At 34.9% G+C, this 24,666-nt stretch overlaps 1 protein-coding gene across 3 annotated transcripts; it reads left to right on the top strand.

Annotated features, from left to right (window-relative positions):
• Positions 1-23,736, top strand: LOC129243951 (longitudinals lacking protein-like). 3 transcript variants are annotated; one of them, XM_054881442.1, is made up of 4 exons: positions 1-402; positions 19,052-19,874; positions 22,758-22,844; positions 22,912-23,736. In XM_054881442.1, exons 2-4 carry the CDS (start codon positions 19,773-19,775, stop codon positions 23,104-23,106), a joined length of 384 nt encoding a protein of 127 aa, XP_054737417.1. In that variant the 5' UTR covers positions 1-402; positions 19,052-19,772; the 3' UTR covers positions 23,107-23,736. The 3 variants fall into 3 exon arrangements, with proteins under 3 accessions (XP_054737417.1, XP_054737419.1, XP_054737418.1); XM_054881444.1 differs by lacking the exon at positions 1-402 and adding an exon at positions 514-535; XM_054881443.1 differs by lacking the exon at positions 1-402 and adding an exon at positions 18,831-18,959.
• The last annotated feature ends 930 nt before the right edge of the window (positions 23,737-24,666 follow it).

Genomic DNA, 24,666 nt, shown 5'->3' with positions numbered 1-24,666 from the left:
TTGTTTTTCTCGCTGAAACTGAAATGATTAGAAGGCAGTCGGTGACGGAGTCGAATATTGTTTTTGATCGGTTGCATTGAAAAGTTGGGAAAAAAGCGAAATTTTTGTAAACCTCGTTGTGAAACTATAACGTGTAATAAATAATCTGAAGAAAGATTTACAAAGAAGTAATAAGATTTGCTTCGTTAAAAAAGGAAACGAATAAGTAGAAGTTAAAAGTGAAAGAGGAAAAGAAAGAAATAGATAGCCGAAGCAAATTTTGGAGAAAAGTTAACGGAAGAAGAAGAAATTGTGCGGTGTGCATTTCAGTGCTAACGGCGTGAAAGGCGAAAGAAAAAGCAAGCCAGCTAGCATTAGAGAAAGGAGCAGAGCAGCGTGTGCTTAGTAAGAAATATTGAAAAGGTAAGCTTAGGAAACGGCTGTGCGGTGAAAGCAAAAATGCATGACGAAATGTTCATGTACAGATGCATAGATGAAATTTGGTGAGAAACAAAGGAAAGATAAAATGTGAATATTTAAAGAATATTGCTTTAAGGTTTGTGCAATTAACACTATTTCCGTGATTTTGTTCGAAAATTTAGGGGGGAAAGAGCAATGCATTTGTTTTTTATGCAACGTCGTAAAACTAGTGGGTGATAGCGACGTCCATATTGATGATGCAGTGGGAAATTGCGAAAGAAGTTTTCTTGTGAACAGGAAAATGAAGTAGAGTGCACCCGTTAAATATGTGTTGTCATGTGTGTGCGTTTTGACTTCGAATGTGCGTGTTTGTGTTAATAAAGCGAAGACGTTGCCGCTGATCGACAGTGGATTTGCTGAAGAAAAAGCAAAAGGCAAGAAATTGAGAGAGAGAAAGAGCAGCGTAGCCGGAGCCGCAGCCAGACAATTGCGAAGCGAAGAAGCATTAAGCAAGAAAAGAAGTGAGCGTGGTGTAGAAGAAAAAACGAAAAATGAGTCCAAGGCGACCTAAAAAACAATTTCTATGAAAAAGTGGTTTTTCTAGAAATGTAAGTTGGGCTTTTATTGTTCGGTTGTTGCTACTAAACTACCGTGCTGCTGTGACTATTTGTCGTTGTATGTTTTGTTATTCGTGTTATTGCCAGCCGCCGTCTTATGACCATGCTTCAAGCCGTTGGCTGGTTGGTTAGCTGGGACGGCTTGTATTATGGGTTGTGCAAGTGCAATAGTAGGTAATTTCAATAGGGTAATGTATGCAGTTGTCGAAGGTGTCGGCGTACAAGAAGTGAATTACACAATTTTGCTTTTCATTTGCATTTTATTTTTTTACAAAATATTAAATTTTTGCTTTATAAAGAAAAAGAAGATGAAAGAACATTTAATTTTACCATATTTATTTGCCTTCGTGTAACTTGCCACTGCAGAATATAAGTTAGTATGATATATACATACGTATTACATACATATGTATGTATGGATGAGTTCAAAAGGTATTTCGTAAATACCCAACGTTAAGCAACATAGCATCACTTTTTATTTCATTTCATTTATTGCCCAAAATCATTTTAACATAGGAGTTTACAAAGTTATGATAAAATTAGATTATTTAGCATCACTAGTCTAGTGGAGAATTATAACCTTCTGAAGAATGGCTTACCAACAAAATAATTGTTATTTAAAAAAACAAAAGTACATCTCATTTTTAGAAAGTTTGGAAATTATAAATTCCTCCATTTTTTATTTTTGTATGTGCATATGTATATCTATACACATACATACATATGTAATATTATATATGTATATACTTTAACACGTTCACGCCGGCGCGTACCACCGGTGGCCCGCACAAGTCTGCTCCATGGGGCGGCGCGTACCACCGGTGGCTCGCACAAGTCTGCTCCATGGGGCGGCGTGTACCACCGGTGGCCCGCACAAGATTGCGTCATCTGGCAGCGCGTACTACCAATGGTACTTTATTAGACGGTATCTATGAGAAGATTTTTAGAATTTTAATTATGTGGAAATAATTTCCATAGAGTTGAAAATAAAAAAAAAAAAAATTAACGTATTTTCTTTGAAAATATTTATTGTTAAGTGTATTGTTATTGTCAAAATATTGTTACATCGCCTCTGTGGAAGTTTTCATTAAAATTTTACGAATAAATAATAATATATTTTAGACATAATTTTAGTTCATCATAACATAAAATGAACATAACATCAACATAATAATTCAATATTAAAAATATAACTAAAATTCAATAAAATTAAAATTAAAATTCAATATTATATAGGTTGGAACTTCATTAGTCATTGATTTCTATGCAATTTGTTAAAGCACTTTAGGCAAAGTGCTGGCTGGCCCTTGCAATGCGTCTAAACTCTTGTAGATAAGTTTTTGTAGCATTCTATGCAACGTTTGCGGAATGGTCTTGCCAATGCCTTGTGTAATTGAAGAACATGCTTATGCGATGGTATTTCATTTTCATTTGAGGTTCCTTCAATAGCCAATTGGTGGTTGCTAATATCTTCCCAAATTGTAATATATTCATATGTGTAGTGCCCCATTTGTTATGGATATACCAAGCATTCACTAGGGATCTACCACATATTAATTGTATTACAATTTTTCGGTACCATTTAATGGTATTTCGTAAAGAACTATAATACGCAGAGAATTGATCTGATAGATCAACACCTTTTTTTGCAATATTATAATCAAACACAGAATCTGGCTTTACTTTTCCATGTTTTCCCCCTCGCTAATTTAGAGTTTTGATTCTTTGTAATACTTAACATACACACAGGTCTGTTGTCAGTCCATTTCAGAAATTTTACACCTTTACGATTTTCAAAACGTTTTTGTTTTGCCGTGGGTGGTAAAAATTTTTTGTTTTGTTTGACCGTACCACAAATAAATGTATGTTTCTCTAAAAGTTCTTCAAATAAAGGGACGATTGTATAGTAACTATCGGTAAAGAGTATCCGGCCCTCAAATAATAATCAATTTAGTAATCTCATCACTACGTCGTGAGCATGTGATTTCTCTATTATCGTTTCATTCTTTCCAGCATACATTTCAACATTATAAGTATATCCTTCGACGTTTGCCCGGAATGTATTGACGAAATGCAAGACGTCCTCTCCATGGGACCATGGTTTCGTCAATTACAATGTCTTTGCCAGGATTAATAGCATTTTTATAAGTATCTAGAATTGCTTGTACAATATTTCTAATTTTGTTCAAGCGATCCTGAGCTCTTGCCGTAACGTTGTTGGAAAAGTGCAAATATAATATTTCAGGATTGATAGAAATCTATCACATTTTATTGATTTTTTTATAAGTTCGTTCCTGTATATATCCTTTTTAGACCAATAACATCTTATTTCTGGGACTTGGTTTACACCCATTATAAGCAAAATTCCAATAAACGTATTAATTTCTTCTTTCGTTACTGGTTTCCATTCCAGTTGATGTAATCTGTTTTTATATGAAGACTCATTTATGGATTGTGCAGCATATGTATTAGTTTCTTCAACTATCATATTCAATATATTGTCCGTGAAGAATAGTTTATATAAATCATAAGGACTATTACAATCCGTGCCTTCAACTAACAACTTTTCTTCTTCAGAATATTCATTTATTACTGCGCTTCCATTTCTTATTTCTTGCCATTCATTATCTTCTTCTAAATATTCATTGTCTTCGCTAGAAGATGAAGAGAATATTTTCGATCTTGATTTAGTTGTCCTGCTGATATGCAGAACTTCGTCAGACGAATCACTTACTTCCATTTCCGTTTCCATGTTATCTATTATTATATTATGGGCAAGGAATTAAAACTAATGGAAAATGCTAGCAACATTTACACTTACAAAAGTGAAACGAATTCGAAGAAAATTCAGCACTATTCTTTGTTCCCCGAAAAATTCAGAGGATTCACAAATGATAAGAAGAATTCACAATAACTTTACCCCGAGATTCAGTTTATACATAACATCAACAACGTTAAAAGAATAATGCCATAAACGACTACCCTTACGAACAAATTTCGTTTTATGACCTGCAATCGCTCCCGTCCGATAGAGCGAAAAGATGTAAACATTGCCGTCTGTGGGCGAAGACCATGAATTAGAGCGCCGTCGTGAACGTGTTAATCGTGGTAATAGACTGACATAATAAGTTATATAGTTGTGTATTAAAAGATCTTGTATCGGAAGGAATGGCGAATCCAAACTGATTCTGCCTAGCAAATAAAACTGCATTTTTATACCATCTCTGGTTTTTGTAATTCTTGGCCTATAAAACTAGCAGTTTCAATAGGATGTTACAAAAGGGGAAGTGGTATTAGATGAGAGTGTTTAAAGGGACATGTAAATGGGTAGTTAGTGTCGTGCTGCGTACCCTCGGTCTTCTATTGCCGGACATACATATGTATGTATTGCATGTTGGGTATCAAGGTCGATTCTGTTAAAATATCTGGAACGAAATTTTGTGAGATTAACGCAGGTTCTTGTTCGGTTTGTTGCAGCAGCATAATCACTTCCCATAATTATATGTGGAATGCTGCTGTAGTGCTAGTCCTTGGACGGACATAAGTCTGGGTTACGTCTTGATGTTGTTTCACAAATGGAGGGACGGACCTGCAGTTTTAAGTCGACTCCAATCGGCAGATATTTTTTATGAGAAACTTTATTATGGTAGAAATACATTCGGAGGTATGCCATTGCTTGGCGACGGGCGACCGCAATTAGAAAAAAAAGTTTACAGTTACAGCAGCCACCGAACTGGTTGCTGAGTTAAATATGACCCTTGGCAGAAATCGTATGATAACGGAAATCATCCCGTCGCAGTCCTGAGCGTAGTATTTCAGCACGTCCGATGCGTATAACTAATTCCAGGTCACCAGATAGGCGCTAAAATGTCTCCAACAGCGTATATTATTTTATAACATATTTTTTAACGAACTGTGAGCAGTAAATACCAGGTGTCATCGTAGAATCATTGCGAAACTTTACTGCGTTTTCAGATTTTGTTGTTTGCATCGATTTTGTTGTTTTATTTATTTTCGCTTTTGCTACAATACGCAATATTTACTTTTACTTACGATATTAAAATGTCGAATATCTTTTTCACTCCCCTGTTTTATGTTTACAAAATGTGCTAAATTTTTTAATGAATGATTGAAGTAGTAGCAGTAATTTGTAACATGTAGCGACGAATCACTCCCATTACAGTCGGTTCTACGTCGCCAGAAGGGTTCGGATTTATATCCGGCCTAAACATAAGAAATGAAATTCTTAGAATATTAAAGAAAAATCTAAAAAGTATTAAATAGAAACCTTTACGCCACAGTTTCTGTTTTATTTTTGTTATAAATTTTCTTTATTCAATTATTCGTCATTCGAAAAAAATATGTATTTCAGTTCCTCTACGTATTTCAGCCCATACCTACCAAGGGAAAATAAAAATGTATTTCTATAAACATCACAAAAAAAAACATTATTAAGCTTAATCCATTTTGCTGCCGTTCTCACTGGTGGTCCCAAGCAATTCAGCTCCGTTGTAAATTCCTCCCATTTTTTTGCTGCTTGAACTTTGGTGCAAATCCCTTTTGCGAATTGTGGATTTGCCTTTCTAATTGTTGTTTGGTACTCACGACTTTCGACCTACATAAAATTAACAAAATTAGTATATACATATTTATTATTTGGTTACTATAAAACCGCAAATAATCGCAAACAACTTACACTTTAACAAGTTTTCCCACAATACGCTACACGATCGAAAGCAAAATTGCATTCGACTCTAAATTCGGTAAACAACGAAAATTTCGATAGGGTTGCACCGCTCATAATACCAAATTGACATTCGATCTTCGACAACCAGCGAATATCGAAGATCGAATGTAACTCATAATAGGGGCCTGAGTTTAACTACATTTTATCGCTCACCAAGGATGGCAACGTATTACGAAGATCGCTATTTGTATTTCTGGCCTAAAATGGGGAAATGACCATTGGTGTTTGAAAACGTTGTATAGTTTTACAATATCTTTGCACTGATGATCAATAACACTTTTGAATTCATTTGAACCAATTTTCGAAGCACTTTGTACAATTGTGTCTTTATTAATTCTTTCTTCATCAAAACTTCAAACTCTGTCTAAAAATTCGAGTCGATTTTTAATAACTGACAGTGTTGTACAAATTCTCCACATAAAAAACTGTTGTGCATTTTTATGAAGGAAACGAGCAACGCTGTCAGGGAAATAAACGGTCAAAAACGCAGAGAATTTAGAGCAATTTCAAACTTACTCTTAATTAAACCAAAACTTGGTGGGCAATAAAACTGTTTACCCAAATTTTGTTTTTTGAAAAGTTTGAAATTTTGATCAAAATTTGTCTTGTAAAAAGCTTGAACCTTTGAACTTCTTTTTTTTCTAAATAAATGCATGAAAAAAAGGTGCTCAAATCTGGCCAAAAAATCGCGTTTCTAATTTCCTGTCTGCGTGTGTATGTATGTATATGATGGTACATTAGTTCTTTAATATCATATATGTACAACAAAGATACTTGGATTGCACATAATAGGTAGCTTTTTTGCTTTATTTTTAGCATTAGCCAAGCCAGCGTTCGCTACAAGCATTTAATGGGATATTTAATTTACCTAACATAAGATTAAGATTCGATTTTTAGAGTCAACGTCTACAACAAAAGGCCTGATCATTATAAAACAAATGTAGGTAAAATTTATGTTTTTTCCTCCGCGAAATATGTATGATTGTAAAAGGTGATTTTTTAAGAGCTACATATAGGAAAGTTTAAAAAAAAAACGAACGTAAAATATGTTTATTAATCACCAAGACAATAAGAAGAAACAAGGTGTAAAAGTAAGTAATATTCGATGTTGTTTTATTGAGTTATTTGACATTATTTGAAATGCCATTAGGGGGGTGCATTAGTTTTGGCCAATACTGTAAATGCTTAAATGTTGTCTTCCAATGCGTTAATTGAAGCAGGCTTGTCTGAATAGACATGAGCTTTAACATAGCCCCACAAAAAATAATCTGAAGGCGTTACATCGCACGATCTGGGTGGCCAATTGACCGGCCCCGAACGTGAAATAAAATGTTCACCGAACTCGCCTCTCAACAAGTCCATTGTTACGCGTGCTGTGTGGCATATGGCACCGTCTTGCTGAAACCACATGTCATGCAAGTCAAGCTCTTGCATTTTGGGCAAAAAAAGATTGGATATCATTTCACGGTAGCGCTCACCATTCACAGTTACGTTACGATTCGCAGCATCTTTGAAGAAGTACGGTCCAATGATAACTCCAGCCCATAAACCACACCAAACTGTGACCTTTTCGGGATACATTGGTAGCTCTTGTAATTCTTCTGGCTGATCTTCACTCCAAAATCAACAATTCTGCTTATTTACGTACCCATTGATCCAAAAATGAGCTTCGATGCTGAGCACAATTTTTCGATAAAAAAGTGGATCTTCGGTCAACTTTCCAAGAGCCCATTCACCAAAATTCTGCGTTGCGGTAGGTCGTCCGGCTTCAATTCTTGCACCAGCTGTATTTTGAACGGCGTCACACCTAAATCCTTTCCCAAAATTTTCCACGTTGTTGAGTAACAGAGGCCCAATTGCTGCGAACGGCGACGAATCGATAATTGATGGTCATCATTAACACTGGCCGATACAGCTGCGATATTTTCTTCAGTTCGCACTCTACGTAAGCGTGTTGGTGGTTTGATGTCCAATAAATTTGGTTCTAAATTTAGTCAGAATAGCTCGAAAAGCCGCTTCAGTGGGTCGATTAAACTGATCATAAAATGGAAGAAGCGCGCGATAAACTTTCTTAACAGAACACGCATTTTTATAATAAAATTCAATGATTTGCAAGCGTTGCTCGTTTGTAAGACGATTCAGGGTTAAATTATAGACCAAACTAAAGATGTTTGACAGTGAAACAAAACACGAAACGTGCGTCAGCTGTTTAAAGCAACTGTTTAAAAAGATAATCACCCGTTATATCACAGTGAGCAAATCGGAAGTTGTGGTTTCGCTTGGAAGATATGTGGCTGACAACCGAAAACAGCACCAATACTTTATACTAAAGCAACAATAATAGAAGCACTTCTATTTCTTTTGCCTACTGTGCGATTTGAATACCTATGTGGTTCCCGCCAAATGACGAAGTGTTGCAAAACCAGCGGTGGTTGTGAAGCAATTCAGATCAGCGTCATCAGCTAATACAAAGTATGAGCTTCTCTTCTATGCGTTTGCTTTTGTCATTTAAACCACTGCAGTGCAATTCCAACTTTCATGCCAGTTACTGTTCGCTCTTTTATATGAATGCGAGATGTCGAGAGACTTTGCAGTCTGCCGCTCCTAGGCTTTTAAAAATTTTTTGTTATTACAACAACACACACATTATTGTTATTATCTGGCCTATAGTTGTTGTTAGCTTCCTTAGCATTCGTTACTAAGCTGAATATAGCAACTTTTAACCAGCAACAATAACAATAGTTGTGTAGAAAAGTAATGGGTAGTCAAAAACGTAAGTGGAGCTCTTTTGTCGCTGCAAATGAAGTAATGTTGCGAAAGAACTACGAGTGACGGATATCAACTCTCGAATCAAGTAACCAACAAAATAACCAATTGCCTACCATGTAGTGCTCAGTTGCGATGAAAGTGTTGTGCGTGTGTCCGATCGTTCGCATGTGTTTTCTATCAGTGTTGCCACAGAAACACTTTTCCAATTAAAATTCTGTAAAATCGATAGTCCTCGAGATTTCTACTAATAATCGCTTATTAACAAAAATTAAAATTAGTTAAAATAAAATTGACTCCCGAAATATTGTATATGCATGCATCCACGATGAATTCTTGTTTCATCTTAAATATGAACTCGTTGTTCATCCGAAAATGAAAACTTTTACATTATTGAAATGAGTACCCAACATAAATTGTAAAACACGAATTCAAATGAGTATCTGGGCACGAGGTCAAATGATAAAAAATATACTATTGATGAGATCAAGTCAAGATACTCTTCATACTCATATCGGGTGTTTTTGTTTTAAGAGCTTGAGAACTTAAAATGATAATACAAAACATAAGTATTGTTGGCATAAATTTTGTTTTAAATTGATTGATAATTTTATGACATTTATTTCTTGAATATGAAATACTTAATATGTCCATTGCGGCTAGGAGTTAGATAGTTACATGGTCTATTCGATTATTCCAATTTTTGTCAACTTTTTCCAATAAATCTGATAATAAATCTAAATTTGCCCAACCAGCGAAAATGCGACGCAAACGATGCCCATTTAGCTTCAATGCAGGAGCTGTATTTTGTAGGCACGTACCCCAAGATCCTTTCATACAATTTTCCACGAAGCCGAAGGGCAAAGGCCAAAAAGTTGAGAACGACGACGTGTCGATTTCGGCGTGTTCTTCAGCACTAGGTAGGTTCGAGTCTGCGTGAAACACCAAAACTAAGAAAACATTTTTCTAATAGCGGATACCCCTCGGCAGACAATGGCAAACCTCCGAGTGCATTTCTGCCATGAAAAAGCTCCTCATAAAAAACTATCTGCCGTTCAGAGTCGGCTTAAAACTATAGGTTCCTCCATTTGTGAAACAACATCAAGAGGCATGCCACAAATAGGAGGAGGAGCCCGACCAAACACCTAACAGAAGATTTATTTATTTAAGAAGCCGAGTCCGAAAGGCAAATGGTTTTTATAAGGAGCTTCTTCATGGCAGAAATGTACTAAAAATATTTAAATAAGAAAGTTCCATATCTCTAAAAATCACTCATTAGAAAGTCAATTTTGAATAATACAACTAAAACTTAATTCGAATGTCATCAACTTGAGGGAAAGGTGCTTTTAAGAAAATCAAAAACCTAAAAAGTTGGCAATCTCGATCTTTAAAGCTTTACAACTCATTATTTATGCTGGATTTGCGCTCTTATCCAAATTTTCAACTCAGCAGGCAACAGAGACGATTACAAAACAAAAACAACTGCTGGGGTTGCACAATAAAATTAAAAAGAGCATTGAAAAATAGTATAAAGCTAAAATTAGCACATTTTGACTTCTTTTCGACTCTCTTTCTCCCAACTTTTTTATTTTTTCACATACACACGTTACATATGGATGTATGTATACGAGTATATTGAAAACTGCAAATATGCGCAGGCGTATGAGCGGAGTGGAAATAGCAGTTGAGCGGTTGTTAGAGTCAATATAAATGCTAAAGTTGGAGGGCGATATTTACTATAGAGTGGCGGGTCTTCATTGCAAACCCTTTTCGTTTACACAATTGTCTATATATGTATGTATGCATAACCACATTAGACGTTTTGTATACCATATACATATGCACTTATTTCGTTACTATTTATCTTTCAAACTGGTATAAACCGAATACCGGGAGTGACAGTGTCAAATTGTACAAGTAAAGGGGCGTCATGGCAGTAGTCTCACAAATTGTTTATTGATAATGATAACGCAAATTATGAATAAACGCACAACGGAGGAAGTATGCAGTTGTTTGAGTTGAAAAATGTGTTCACGAAGAACATAACTTAGTCCGAAATATAATGTCAATGGCATCTCACCTATGTTCGACCGCAAGGATTCACCGACTTGGCAAATTTTAACTTGCAGAATCTTTGGCAACTGCATATCCATTTGTTGGATGTTCTCATCTCTAACTGAGATAATATACTTGCCAACTCAGATTATTTATTAATTCTTAGTATTTGATTCTGTTATATGTATTTTAGGGCCCATTCAGGTTTCAATGTTATTTAACTATATAATTTTCTTCTCATGGTTTCCATGGCTAGTGGAATATTTGGGTTTTAATACATTCACACTTGTTTTAGTCATGACATAGGATATTCACTTGCACTATATACACCTGTATTCACAATAATCTCAAGTTTTTACAGAATTTCAGTCAGAATTATTAGAAAAACTCTGGTATAGTTGGTTATTTGGCTGAGCTTCTCCTCGAATTTATGGTGTGCGTCTTGATATTTTTCCACAAATGGTGGTACCAACTGTTTTATGTCGCCTCCGAACGGTAGATGGGTTTTTATGCGGAACTTTTTCATATCAGAAATATACCTGGAGTTTAGCCATTGCCTCCCGGGGGGCGACCGCTATTAGAAAAAAAAAACATTCTTTACCATTTGGTGTTTCATGTATGGGGTCTCGAGTCCGAATGTTAGTCCCGGACGACCCTATTCGACTATAGCGGCCATTTCTGTTATAGCCCAACAAAAAAAGTGAAAAATGACTACCGTTGCATTTGAAGCATCCACCTAAATTCAATGAGCTATAAAACTGCATACCCAGTAAAATTCGTTATAATTTTGCAACGGGATGTACTATATGAAAAGAAATTGTAAGGGTCCGAATCAATAGAGGTTAGGGAAAGTACAGTTGAATATCCTTGATCTCTCGGTTACTAAATTTAATTTTAAGCTCCAATTAAAATAATCACTATGCAATAATATAGCTTTTCAATTTGTTTTTTGTATGTGTTTTTTAAATTTTTGTTTTTTAATTAAAAAAAAAATTGTTTTTTATTTTTTTACTTTAATGTAAAATATAAAAATGGTAACAAATATTATTTACTTAATTTTACTTGTAACTGATCTGTAGGAACTGTAAGTTCATAGACAACTAAATGTACTTCAGTAAATACATAAAAAATTCTGATATCCTATTCTCTAGTTAGTTTTACATTTTGTTGTTGTTGTGGTTGTACCATAAACATTCCCCATACATATACATACATATATGGGGAATGCTGCTGAAGCGACAGTCCTTAGCCGAATTTAAATCCGGGTAGTTCCGGTTTCGTAGAACCGACTGTCGTGGAAACGACATTTTTTGCTTGTTGTTATTGTTGTTGTTGTAGCAACATAAACATTCCCCATACTTACATACGGGGAATGCTGCTGGAGTGACAGTCCTTGGCCGGATATAGATTCGGGTCGTTTCGGTAACGTAGAACCGACTGCCGTGGAAACGGCATTTTTTTGCTAGTTGTTGTTGCTGTAGCAGTTTGTCACATTATTTTGTTTTGTTTATGTTAAGCAAAGAATAATCCGAAATGTTCCATTGCTTCTGTTCAATCGTCTAGATTCGGGTTGCTTCGTAGCTTGGCCATCAAATTGAATATTTCACCATTCATCCTTTTTTATACCAAGTATATTCTGGCAGCTAGGGTTCTTTAGCTATTTTTCTTATACTACCTCCAATTTTAGTTCAACAATCATCCTTTGTGGTACTTTTTTACCTACTATACAATATTACTTATAATGTATTAATATTAATTGTGTGTGCAGTAAACAATGTGTACAAAATATGGTAATTGACAAGGTCAAGAAAAAGACCGTCAATTAAAGGATTCGTTCAGAAGTGAGCTTGGACTGGGACCGTGCGCAATTTCACTACTTCCGCGCCAATAAGGAGAAAGTGTGATTTACTGCAGGGTAATCGTATACGTACATGGCATGAGCCAATGTTTTGGTCTACCGTAGCTGAATCAGTTGTTGTATGAATGCTGACTCTCTGTATGTGGATGATGCAGTGCAGCGTCATGCAGTGGGACAGCGCAGAAATTGCCTTGAAAAGTGAAAGGTGTTTTTTTCGCTTGGCTAGTTCGTCGTTCGCTCACTCTTTACTGTCAATTGCATGAGGTTGCTGTTGCCTCTTTTTTGTTTGCTATTTTTTCTCCTTTTACTTTTAATGCTTTCATGCATGCACACATATTATGTGTACAGAGCGTTTACATACCTACATATGCAGTCTAACATGTGGCATTTGTGCTTCGCTTATGCCTGCATTTAAGTTTTGTGGGGGCTTCCAGTCGAATCATCGTATGAAGCAATATTTTCTTGTATCTCGATTGTACATTTATACAGTTTCGGTCAACTAAGTAGTAACAACTTCACTTGTGCTGGTTAATGTTAAGTTTTAAAAATAATTAGTAAATTTTTTCATACAAATCTATTTAGAGAAAAAAATTGTTAAGTAAATGTCAAAGTTTTCTGTTAACACCCATTAGGATGTGTGATGTGCTAATTTTTGTCGTTAAGTAAAACTAGCAAGGACCGGCCAAGGACTGTCATTTTAACAGCATTCCCCGAATATGTATGGGGAATGTTTATGCTGCTACAATAATAACCGTCCCCACGACAGTCAGTTCTACACGACTGGAACGACCCGGATTTATATACGGCCAACCCTTCAACAGCATTCCCCGTATATGTATGGGGAATGTTTATACTGTTACAACAACAACAACAAGTAGCAAAATAAAACTTTATAAAATACTACAAACTTTGGTGGCAAAAATCAATAATCAAACTGTGGTTGTGAAAAGGCGGTAAAAATAAATTCTTTAACGAGAGTACAAGTGCCATAGTAGAATAAATTTAATTAATCGCTATCATGAGGAATCATGTCTCAAAAATTGGGGGTTTCATCGTTGTACAATAAAATGATCAAAAGCATTCGTTCAGAGTAAATTCTTCTTAGTTATTTTGTAAAAATCGTTGACTCGCCATTTTTCAATATTGTTAAATATCGTTTAGAAGAATATTTTGCCCACTAGTTATGGCAGGCCCATGCCCAACATACACACTTCGCACCACGAATCACTGAGGCAGTAAAGTGGCTTGAAGACAGGCATATATGTATATTACGAAAATTAAGTTTCAGCAGCAATATATTTTTTATATTGAATACCATAATGCTCCCTTATTGTGTTCCTTGGATCATTCAACAGGAGAACAATCCAATATTTACCACACGCTCAATAAAACGGTAGCTGGGAAAATATACCGTAACATTGCTATACTAGTCTTCATCTACTCTTGGCTTGACGGGTATCTCTGGGAGCATTTAATAAGAAAAGTTAAAATATCAAAGTATCGAATTCCCCGAGGATCTGAATAAAATTGATAGGCGTGCTAGGCATGCTAGAATCAAAGTTTGAGCAAGATGCTAACTTTAACAGTAAATAACGATTAATTAAATTTAATTATATAAAGGAAGTTATTTACTTAGTGGAAAAAATATTTAGTACAAAGTTAAAATGAGTATGTTTATAAACTAAATAGAATATAAATAACAATTAACAGTAACAAATAACCGTTATAAAGTGAGCTGGCATATTTGCAGTGAATATTTAGAGTTGTTAATAACACAAGTGGCAATATCGCTGTCTGGCTAATTAGTTGACCGGAGCTGTATGCTTGTGTGGTGTTGGCGCAATGACGATTTCTCTAGCTGTACGCTCGTTGTCTTTTGACATTTTCTTTTAAAATTCCAAACAAATCTCATATTTACATATTATTGTATATAGTATTTTCTCTTCACCTTTGGGCTCACATTTTTGGTATTCTCGGCCATATTGCCAACTGTTTTGACTTCAGTAAAATTACTTGTGTCATGTTTAAGTGATGCTACCCCACATATTTTATAAATATATTTGTATATAGTATGCGCCACACATGCGCTTTTTGCTGTGGAAGTGTGACAAAAGCAACTAGCGGCTATGTTGTGTTGTCGATCTTAAGACCTGCTGTGGACTCTCATTACTAAATATGCATTTTGCTCAAATTGACTAAGAAAATCTAGAGGGTGGATGGCGGTAGCAAATGTATGCGAGCTGATTTGTTTTTCCTATCTTTTCAAACGTGCATCGCAAGAAGCAGGTGTTCAAAAATCTATGCGGCCGCGTCACAAAAATCGTCATGCTTTTGAAGGCCATCAGTGCTGAATCGTTTAATATATTTTTTTAGTGTTATACGATATTTAAAAAAGGTCGGTAAATGATGAGTAAAATGCCGGCTAACCGAAATTAGTGGTCATCTCAGTTCCGTATTACCGTTGAATAGTTTTAAAAAACAGGATTCCGCGGAAAAAAACCTCCACTATTTCATAAACAAAAATATGAAATTTATATTAAATTGTCAGTTCTGTATTTTTGAGCTCCAATAAGTAAAATAATGAAATACAATATTAAAAACGGAAGTTCCTTTGGAAACAAACTTTAGCAACGAGATTTCCTTTAGAAAGTCGACTTTTTACTAGTTATTAATTTTAAGATCAGAGAAATTCATTTCAAATAAATAGGTATTTTTAAAGAATCATTGGAAAAGAACCATGAAAAGCAAGTCGACACCCATCATCTCTTTGTCGACTATAAAGCTGCGTTCGATAGCCCGATAAGGGATTGCCTGTACGCCACCATGTTTGAGTTCGGTATAGCAGCGGTTTTGCAGAATGACGTTGAGCAACACAACCAGCTCCGTCAAGGTAGGAAATAACTTCTCCGAGCCATTCAGTACCGTTCGAGGTTTCAGACAAGGCAATTCACTGTCATGCAACCTCTTCAACTTCGTAAGGGGTGCTCCGAAAAGCAGGTGTTCATCGTAATGGCACTATTTTCTACAAATGTGTCCAGCTCCTTGAGTACGCCGATGACATTGACATTATCGGCCGCTGTGAGCGAGATGTCACCGCTGCGTTTTCTGCTATCGAAAAGGAATCATCACGAGTGGGTCTGGCGGTGAACGAGGGTAAAACGAAGTATATGCTCTCTACAACGCGGAACACACGGCGTGTAGGAACGTACGTCATTGCGGACAACTATACCTTCGAAATTATGCCAGAATTTATTTATCTTGGCACCGCCGTTAACAGCAACAACGATATCAGCCTGGAGATCAAACGGAGAATCACTCTTGCCGTTAGGTGTTACTAGGGCTAAGTAAGCAATTGAGTAGTCGAGCCCTCTCTCGCATGACCAAACTGACACTTTACAAGACGCTCAACATATCCGTGTTGCTTTATGGCGTAGAAGCTTGGGTAGTGTCACAAAGCGATGCAGCCGCTCTTGGGGTGTTCGAGAGAAAAGTTGTTCGGAAGATCTTCGGTCCTGTGCGCGTTGGCGAAGACTACCGTTCAAGAATGAACCACGAGCTGTATGAGCTCTACGCCGACATTGACGTAGATCAACGCATCGCCATCCAACGCCTGAGTTGGCTAGGGCAGGTCGTGCGTATGGAAGAAGAAGCTCCAGCAAAGAAGGTGTTAGAGCCGTAACTCGGTAACGGGTTGTTATGGCCACTTAAGTAATTAAGTAAGGAATCATTGTAAGCAAAAGTCGAATGTATTTTTGAAAGCTCCCAAATTGACGTAAGCTCTGCAAAGTTGATTTCAAGTGGATTGGCGCTCGAAATGGGCACAATTTCGACTTAAGCTGCGCCGCTGTAACATTGTCACTAAGTCAATCAAAAACCTCAATCAAACGCAGTTTGATCAAAGATTTTTAAACAGTTTTTTGATTAGGACTATGACTATACGTGCGAAGGGCATCATCATGGAGACAAATAAGGCAAAGCCTTTATTTAAATTGGGAATTGTGATAAAAAGTGCTTTGAAGTATTAAAGTACGGAGCTCCTGATGAACTAAAATTCTTGCTTAGTGGATTGTATTGAATATCACCCAGAAGGACACTGTTGTAGTAGTTTACAAAGATCCCCTTCGAGAGTGAGAGGCGTGCTAGATGAGTGGACTTAGGCGACTATATAAAGATGTGATTATTGTCATGCGGGGTACCTTTACATGCCGGATATATGAGGAGTATTTCGGGGTCAATTCTGGATAAGTAGGAACGTAACTGTGTGAAACTATGAATGGATCAACTTTTTTGCCGATTTTTTGATTAAAATTATTCGTCTGAATTGGTGGTTTGCCGATGAGAAAAGCTTGAACCGGTATCCTGAAGGACATCCTGACATTCAATCTGTATGTTGAGAAATTAAGTAAAAAATAATAGTAATATAATAATTTATAAGTCTTCTTTATTTTGGAACTCTACATGTATTATTAAAATTTTATAAGTTACTATAACAAAATCATAAAAAAATTGAACTCCATTTCTATTAAATACCTCTTTAAGGCTAGATGTTAGTGCCCTGACTTACTTTACACACAAGATGCGGGTTCCAATCCCAGAGCATACACACCCTTTATAAGTTCCTTAACTTACCATTCGCTAACTAAGATCGATGCAAAGATTAAGGCACACCTCACAATTTTTTTTTTTAAGTGATTGAATATTATAAATCTTACAATCATTTACGAATTCTTTTAGGTACTAAAGAATCCACGAGGTGATTGAATTTTGGTATTATGACTCACGCCCTAAATGCAGATTGCATATCAACTTTCTTAAGTATTGCGATCCCATATGCAGTGACATCACTTGCTGAGGCAGTTTGACACCTAATGCAAAAACAGTGTTTTGTTCTTGCTGTTACCAGTTTATATCATTTTTTTAAACATTATAAATATTTTTTTTTGTAATTTTGTACTGTCATAATCGAAGTAAACTTGGTCACTAATCCATATAACGCCAGGACCTTAGTTGTGTAAGGTATAATACCACTTATTGTACACTTTTGAAATCTTGTCAAATCGATAATAATAATCGATTAAAATTCGCATATACACCTAAGTATACCCACTGGTATAGTTTTCTAAAAAATTTCTGTAGCATGTCGTTTTCATTTGCTTATGGGAATCTAATTGAACGGCGACCTATTTAATTACTGTTCTCTGCTTGCAGTGTGCATTTTTTGCAAACCAAATATATATTCACATCCATACACACACATACACCCAATGAAAACAGTTCCGGACTGTGACATCCGGAAACACAAAAACTTGTGGTTTTTACAATCGCCAAAGCTAGGCACCATACAGTGAGTCAAAAAATGATTGGCACTCTCGAACTTTGATTTCTCAGTGCTATAAATTTTCTTCTAATGAAAGTATAAAAAAATAGAAAATGGTATTTTCTAAATGTATTTATTTATTATCTTTCGTGCTCCATCTGACTCAAATAAATTGAATTTTGATGCAATTCCTGAAACGTATGAATAAGTAGAAAGCAAGAGTGAATATAACGCGAGCTTCCCGTTACGACGCCAAAAGCATAAGCTAACATAAATAATGTGCCAATACTTTTTTGATGTGAATTTGTGCCTTATTTTACCTTCCAAGGTTGAGCTTGTAATCTATGTCGATATAATTTTTGTTTTGTTCAGATACATAATAAATAAATACATTTAGAAAATACCATTTTCTATTTTTTTATACTTTCATTAGAAAAAAAGTTATAGCACTGAGAACTTTGATTTTTCGAGAGTGCCAATACTTTTTTGACTTACTGTATATAATAACGTGTATTTTCCAAGTGACGTGTATTTCCAACTATATACAAAGTGGGATGTTTGCATCTTCAATACAACAGCTGGGCATGTATTTGTGTTGATTGTAAATGTCACATGTAAACTTATGCAAATTAATTACAGATTTGTTGAATCCAGCTTTTGCACTTATAACCTGTATCCTCGATGTTTCCTTCCGTGGGTTGAAAATATTGTTCTCGCCGTTTCGGCCATTTCCGCTAAACTCAACATGTCTTAGCTTTCGAAACACTTTCAAAACGATTTGTTATCAAAAATAATTGATACTGGTATGTAAACTTTTTTTCTGCTGAAGTCAGCACCTATCCGGATTTCTATGGACGCAACTGTACATATATGAGATTAAGTGTCCAAAGAGCATACTCATACAGTCAAAAAATAATAATTACAAACTTTTGAGTGTAGTGCGGAATGCAGCTTTTTTCCTGAACTAAAAGTGGATTTCCTTGAGCGAAAAATTTTGTATGAGTATTCTTTTTGACATACTTGTGCATTTCAAATTTTATTAATGGCTGCCAGGAATTCTAAGAGAATTCTCTTTTTTGCTGGAGTCTGCTGTCTATACTTGAACTTTTTTGGTTAAATATTACGTCGATTCTTAAGACATTTTCATTACCCATCTCTGGCATTAGAAAATTTACTTTTAATATCTTTTCGTTTTTTCCAGTTAAGTTTTTATTTAGCAAAGGAACTTTACATGCTTTAAAATTAAATATGTATATTAATTTGTTTTTTTTTTTTGTTTTTTCTCTTTACAGAATTTCCCAACGTATCCACGGAACCGCACACAACAACCGTAAAATATATGTAGCGGAAACGCTCTCGTGAGTTGAATAACTGATCGTAACTGTGCCCCTAGAGTACAACTAGAAGCCAAATAGAAAAGCCGACGAGAGAGCAAATTGTGTTTTGTTACGATTATTTCAAGTTCTCTTCATTCGAAGTGAAAGACAAATAAAAAAAATATTAACTCTAAAAACATCAACAGCCCTATTGTCGATCAGCGACATTGCGATTCACAAACAACTAAAGAGTTAAATTGAATGCAAAATAGAATCGGCAGCAACACCAATAGCAGCAGCAAGACGGACGCAGTAACAGCAACAACAAAAGTGCCGATAGAGTGTAGTTTGCATGGTTTTTTCGGAGCACCCAAGAGTGTGAAGTTGTGTGTATTGGAGTAAAGAGCTGCGTGATTTTTTTAACGTTTCTTGTTGTCGTCTCTTGACCCATATTGGAGTATTTCAAAGCAATTGCAGCTTTTGGAATAAAAACAAACCGAATTAAAAAGCAAAAATAAGAATTTCAATAAATAGCAAAACACTGCTGAGCAGACTTTTTGAAACTGTAATAATTGTGGATTCTGATTTACCGTTTTTTATAAGCCAATAACCGCTGAAGAGCTATTCATCAAAGGGCGTCATATTGCTACTAATTTAAACTTTCCTGAAGCGAGTTTGTGTTAAAAAGGCCGCTTTAATGATGTCGTCCGATCAACAGTTTTTCCTAAAATGGAACGATTTCCAAACGAATATGGTGACCTCGTTCCGGCACTTGAGGGACGAGAAGAGCTTTACAGATGTAAGTAGAATAGCCATAATAGCTTAATTACTGTTATATTTACTGCACTAAGTTAAACGTTATGATATTAATTACAGGATAAGGCAATTTTCTTTATTTGTGGACTAATTTTATTGAATGATAGGAAAAAACCAAATTCGACATATCACTACTTTCGGTAAAACGAACTGATTCTTTGGCTCTTTGCGGTCGCAACTTTTTCTTAAGGCGGTGTCAGATCATGCACGTGTTTGGCCTTGTATGGTTTCAGTCTGTTGTCCCTTTTTTTAAATTCCTTTTAAAGTTAATATTGCTGTTTTTAACAACAATTGAATACTATTTATTCTGCGTTTGGTAGCGATACTTATAAATAGGAACGCGTTTTGGAATGTACGTAGACAACTTCAAGACTGTGCACATCGTTTTGCTCTAGTAAACTCATTTTACGTCTTGAATGTTTAGATTTTTAGCGGCGCTCTCATATATGTACTTATATTTGCATTAAATATTTTCGGCATTGTGAAACCTGATTCTGGGAGGGATCTTTTTAAGTTTGTTACAAGTCAGCTTGAATTCAACTAAGAAACTGTTTGAGTATAAAAACTCCATAAATGCGCAAAATGGCAGTATAATCATAAGACTTACAGCTAACTGTAAAATAGCTAGAATTTGGAAAATAATATAGAAAAATGCCGAAAGTTTAGTAAACTTAGAGCTGTCGCGCCCTTTAGTGAAATGTGATTGATCGCGTGGGAGCATATTGCCGCCCATATTTGAAATAATTTTTTGTTTTTGTAATAGAGAGTTATGTCAACTTAAATTTTGTTATAAGGACAGAATGAAATATACACCACACGAAAAGGAAACATTTCTTCAAATTTTGCAGATTTGGGAAAATTTAGGTTAACATTCTTCAATCTTGAACTTTTCGCGAGTCGCAAAAATGGGCATAGCTCGAACACACCGACGGTTAAAAATGGTATTTGCTATTAATATGGACTGGTTAGGCGATACAAAGTTACTCTTTTGTTTAAGATATCTTTTGCAGTATAAAAAATTGTCCAAGATCATTTCTTTTTTAATTTCCACCTTTCGTTCAAGCTGTTAAATGTCCACCTCTCTCATACCTCGTCTTCACATCGGAAACCACTCATTTCTCTGATTGTTGGCCGCTCTTTCGGTGATATTTTTTCCAGAGTGGTTTACCGTATTATTGGTTGCGTAGCAAAAACTTCAAGAATATTACCTTGGTTGAATTTGCTATAAAAAAATTACGAATATTTAGTTTTGCGCTGTGCCATTGAGACATGAGTTTCTCTTTACGTTTCTTTTTTACACATTGCTTTCGTGAACGTTTCGCCATCTAGTGGTTATTGCTAATTTTTTTTAGGTTGCGTTGTATTTCGCGAGTTATATATATTTTTTTGTTTTCAAAGCGAGAAGCGTGTGTACGGCGGATTTACTTGAAAATATATTAAAATAAACACAAATATGTAAATATCCGTACATGTTTATACCTATTTACAACGTTGATGGTTACTTTGCTTTCTTTAATGCTGGTCTAAAAACATTTTCCCCTTGATATCAAATGAATAATTCTGCAATTAGCAAAGAAATTAATGGTTTTATTATTTCGGTTCAAAATTCGCCGTCAAAGAGAGATGTGGTACAACACAACACGTGTTTGTTTTCAAATTGAAGAGCCATTGGCATGCGCTGGAGGTACGAGTATACTATATGTAGATTTTACTTCTGAATGAGTTGCTTGTGACACTGGTGGTAACAAATGCTTCTATTTATATTCCAAGATAATTTCCAATAAAAATGATAATAAAAAACAGGAATATTCTTGGAATTATTTTTTTTTTGTATAATCTGGTAGATAATTTCATGGCAACAGTACTACTACAGAAAACTGGCTGCTGCTAAATACTCATTGAGCAGTTGAGGACCTCTTGGTGTATAAGCGTTTTCACAACAATTTCACAATTTTAGCGAATGCAGCTGAAGTAAAAGTTATTGGGCTGATATATGTAGGTCTGAGTCTTCTAGGTAACAATCCCGAAGGCCCGAAAAAATGATGATTTTCACGAATTTTTTTTTGCTACTTAATTAATTTATTTAACAAAAATAAAAACATAGCATAAAAACATCATGTTTTAACTTGACTTCAGCAAAATTTCAAAAAAAAAAAATTAATAATTGCAAAAGTTATCGCTGTTTGTGTGAAGCCCGTTTCTCCAGAAGTCCGTTGCGGTGAACATCACAAGTCCTTGCAGATTCATCTGAAACCAATCGGATGAGAAAAATTATTTTTATTGATAGATAATCTCGAGCCGGATCGAAGCTTTTTTTTTTTTTCAAAATGAACAAAATGGCGGCCTCAGAAAATTTTTTCCAGATTTTAGAAAAAAAACCAACAGTTAATTGTTAAAAAAAAATCGAAATTTTTGAAAAAAAAATCCTTCGATCAGGCACAAGTTTTTTATGTTTTTCAAAAGCTGTATAAATTTTATTGAAATCTACGTAGCGGTTTTTAAGTTACAGTGTTCACCAGTTTGAAAAACATAGTTTTGAGAAAAACGCATTTAAAGTTTTGCTATCGGCTCCGGAGCGGCCGAGCGCCCTTTGTTAATTGTTGAATAACTTGAAAAGTATTTGTCGGATTCACTTCAAATTTTTACACAATATTTTTAAAACATTATACTTTAAGAAAATGCAAAAAACAAAAAATCGATTTTTTGAAAATTCTGACTACCCCCTAACCCCTTAAAGTTCTACTTGTCCAGAATATGGTGCCATAATTTCTTAAAAAAAACGTTCTTAAAGACTTGCCATTTCAATTTTTGTATCGACCTATTGTACTGATATATAAATATAATGTGTGCGTTCATTTAATTTTAGGTGACACTTGCCTGCGAGGGACAAACTTGCAAAGCGCACAAAATGGTTCTATCTGCATGCAGCCCGTATTTCAAAGCACTTTTAGAGGTATACAAGTCATTCATATAAACAAATGTATCCATAAAAAATCAATCTTTTTTTATACCATTTCAAGGAAAACCCTTCGAAGCACCCCATCATTATCTTGAAAGATGTCTCGTACATACATCTGCAAGCTATATTGGAATTCATGTACGCCGGCGAAGTGAATGTATCGCAAGAGCAACTGCCGGCCTTTTTGAAAACTGCTGACCGCCTCAAAGTGAAAGGTCTGGCAGAAACCCCTAGTTCCATAAAACGGGAAGGTTGATGGTGGTAAATAATTTTAATAAAATATATATACATACGACTATATAATACAACAATATAAACAAAATACGCCTACAACTATTAATAAGCAATGAATATAAATTTAATTGAACGTAAATAAAAGCAGATACAATTCTAATTTAAATGCGTAAAGTTATTCGTAATTGCTAATTGATAATTTAGTAAACTGCTAAAGATACAAAAATAATACTACTTATAGCAATGCAAAAACAAAAAACAAAAAAAAAAAAAAAAAGATTGACTCAAAAAGAGAATGCATAGCGTATTTGTATATGTATTAAAATTTGTTTAATTTAATTAATATTTTGTACGCTTTCGGTGATTTTGAACTATCTTTCTGAAGAAAATTAAAAATTCGTAAGTTTTATTTGAAATTTTTTAACCTCAGAGCAATCAATGCATGGTTAGTGTTGTAGATCATAAACATGGACTAATCAATAAATTTTATTTGCCACGATCGCTTCAATAATCTCCTTTGAAATTCACTTAAATATATGTATATTACTCATAACATGTCATCAGCAAACCTAAAATATTGTTCCGCAAAATGGCTAATTTATATATCTTTAATTTGCACAATTTACGCGAGCAAATTTATCTAAAAAAAGAGGAAAGAAAACGCACTATATGCCACAAGTTGGAAAGTATAACGAGTTTTGTAGTGTATAATGTAACTAATGATAAAAATATAATTATAAATAATACTGTAGAATGCTAAATGAATTTGACAATGTGTAAAAAGGCGAATGAAAGGGTTAAGCAAAAACACTATGAATGGGATTGTACCTCCTGTTTAGATATAATAAGCTACCATTTTAGAGTTGCAAATATTCGTACATTTATACCACATACAATAATACATATAGACAAGAAGCGAGCGCAAGTTACAACAATTCAAGCTCATGGCAGAGAAGTGAAACTAATACTTTTCAATTAACTATTAGGAAAATTAATAATTTCGTATTTGTATTATTTTCCATTTAAAAATTTGCAAAAATAACAAGCAGTCTAATCACCGATGACCTTAGAAATTGGTAGATATTATAAAAAATTCCTATAATTTAACATATTTGCGCACTTTTGACAATGACACTTGTATTTTTAGCGTCAATATTCCTACAAGTTGGATTAAAATACAAACTGTTTCCATTAAAGCATATGATTTATTGAATTAAATACAAATACTGTCGAAGTTGTTTTGTAAAAAGTCCATAAATATAAAATTGCAACAAAAAATTAATGTGCCGTATTGGATTTAAAGAGGAGGGGCGCAATAATTTTCCAAAAACTCATTCACTCTACTTACGACACATTTGATAGGGAAGTACTAAGCAAGCAACTAAAACCATTTCTCTCCTGGTATTTTGCTGATGCAAAAACATTGCAAGTTAAATAGTCAAAATACAGGTTATTTATTTGACACTCATAGTACTATGGTAAATATTTTCTTCTCTATGCATACAAAAGCTCTGAAAGAAAGGGTTACTTGTTTTACAGTTACAAATTTAAAATTCTCAACTAATTACAAACTCATTACTAC

Source organism: Anastrepha obliqua, chromosome 4 (genome assembly GCF_027943255.1).
Source record: "Anastrepha obliqua isolate idAnaObli1 chromosome 4, idAnaObli1_1.0, whole genome shotgun sequence".
In the NCBI taxonomy this organism is placed as follows: Eukaryota; Metazoa; Arthropoda; class Insecta; order Diptera; family Tephritidae; genus Anastrepha; species Anastrepha obliqua.
The sequence above is the reverse complement of the archived record's forward strand: the minus strand, read 5'-3'. Positions and strand labels throughout refer to the sequence as shown.

Excerpts from the sequence above, each read along its gene's own strand:
- LOC129243951 (XM_054881442.1), top strand. The coding sequence starts at position 19,773 with ATGATGTCGTCCGATCAACAGTTTTTCCTAAAATGGAACGATTTCCAA. Across the intron at positions 19,875-22,757 it reads ACGAGAAGAGCTTTACAGAT|GTGACACTTGCCTGCGAGGG; the intron begins GTAAGTAGAATA and ends ATTTAATTTTAG. Across the intron at positions 22,845-22,911 it reads ATTTCAAAGCACTTTTAGAG|GAAAACCCTTCGAAGCACCC; the intron begins GTATACAAGTCA and ends TACCATTTCAAG.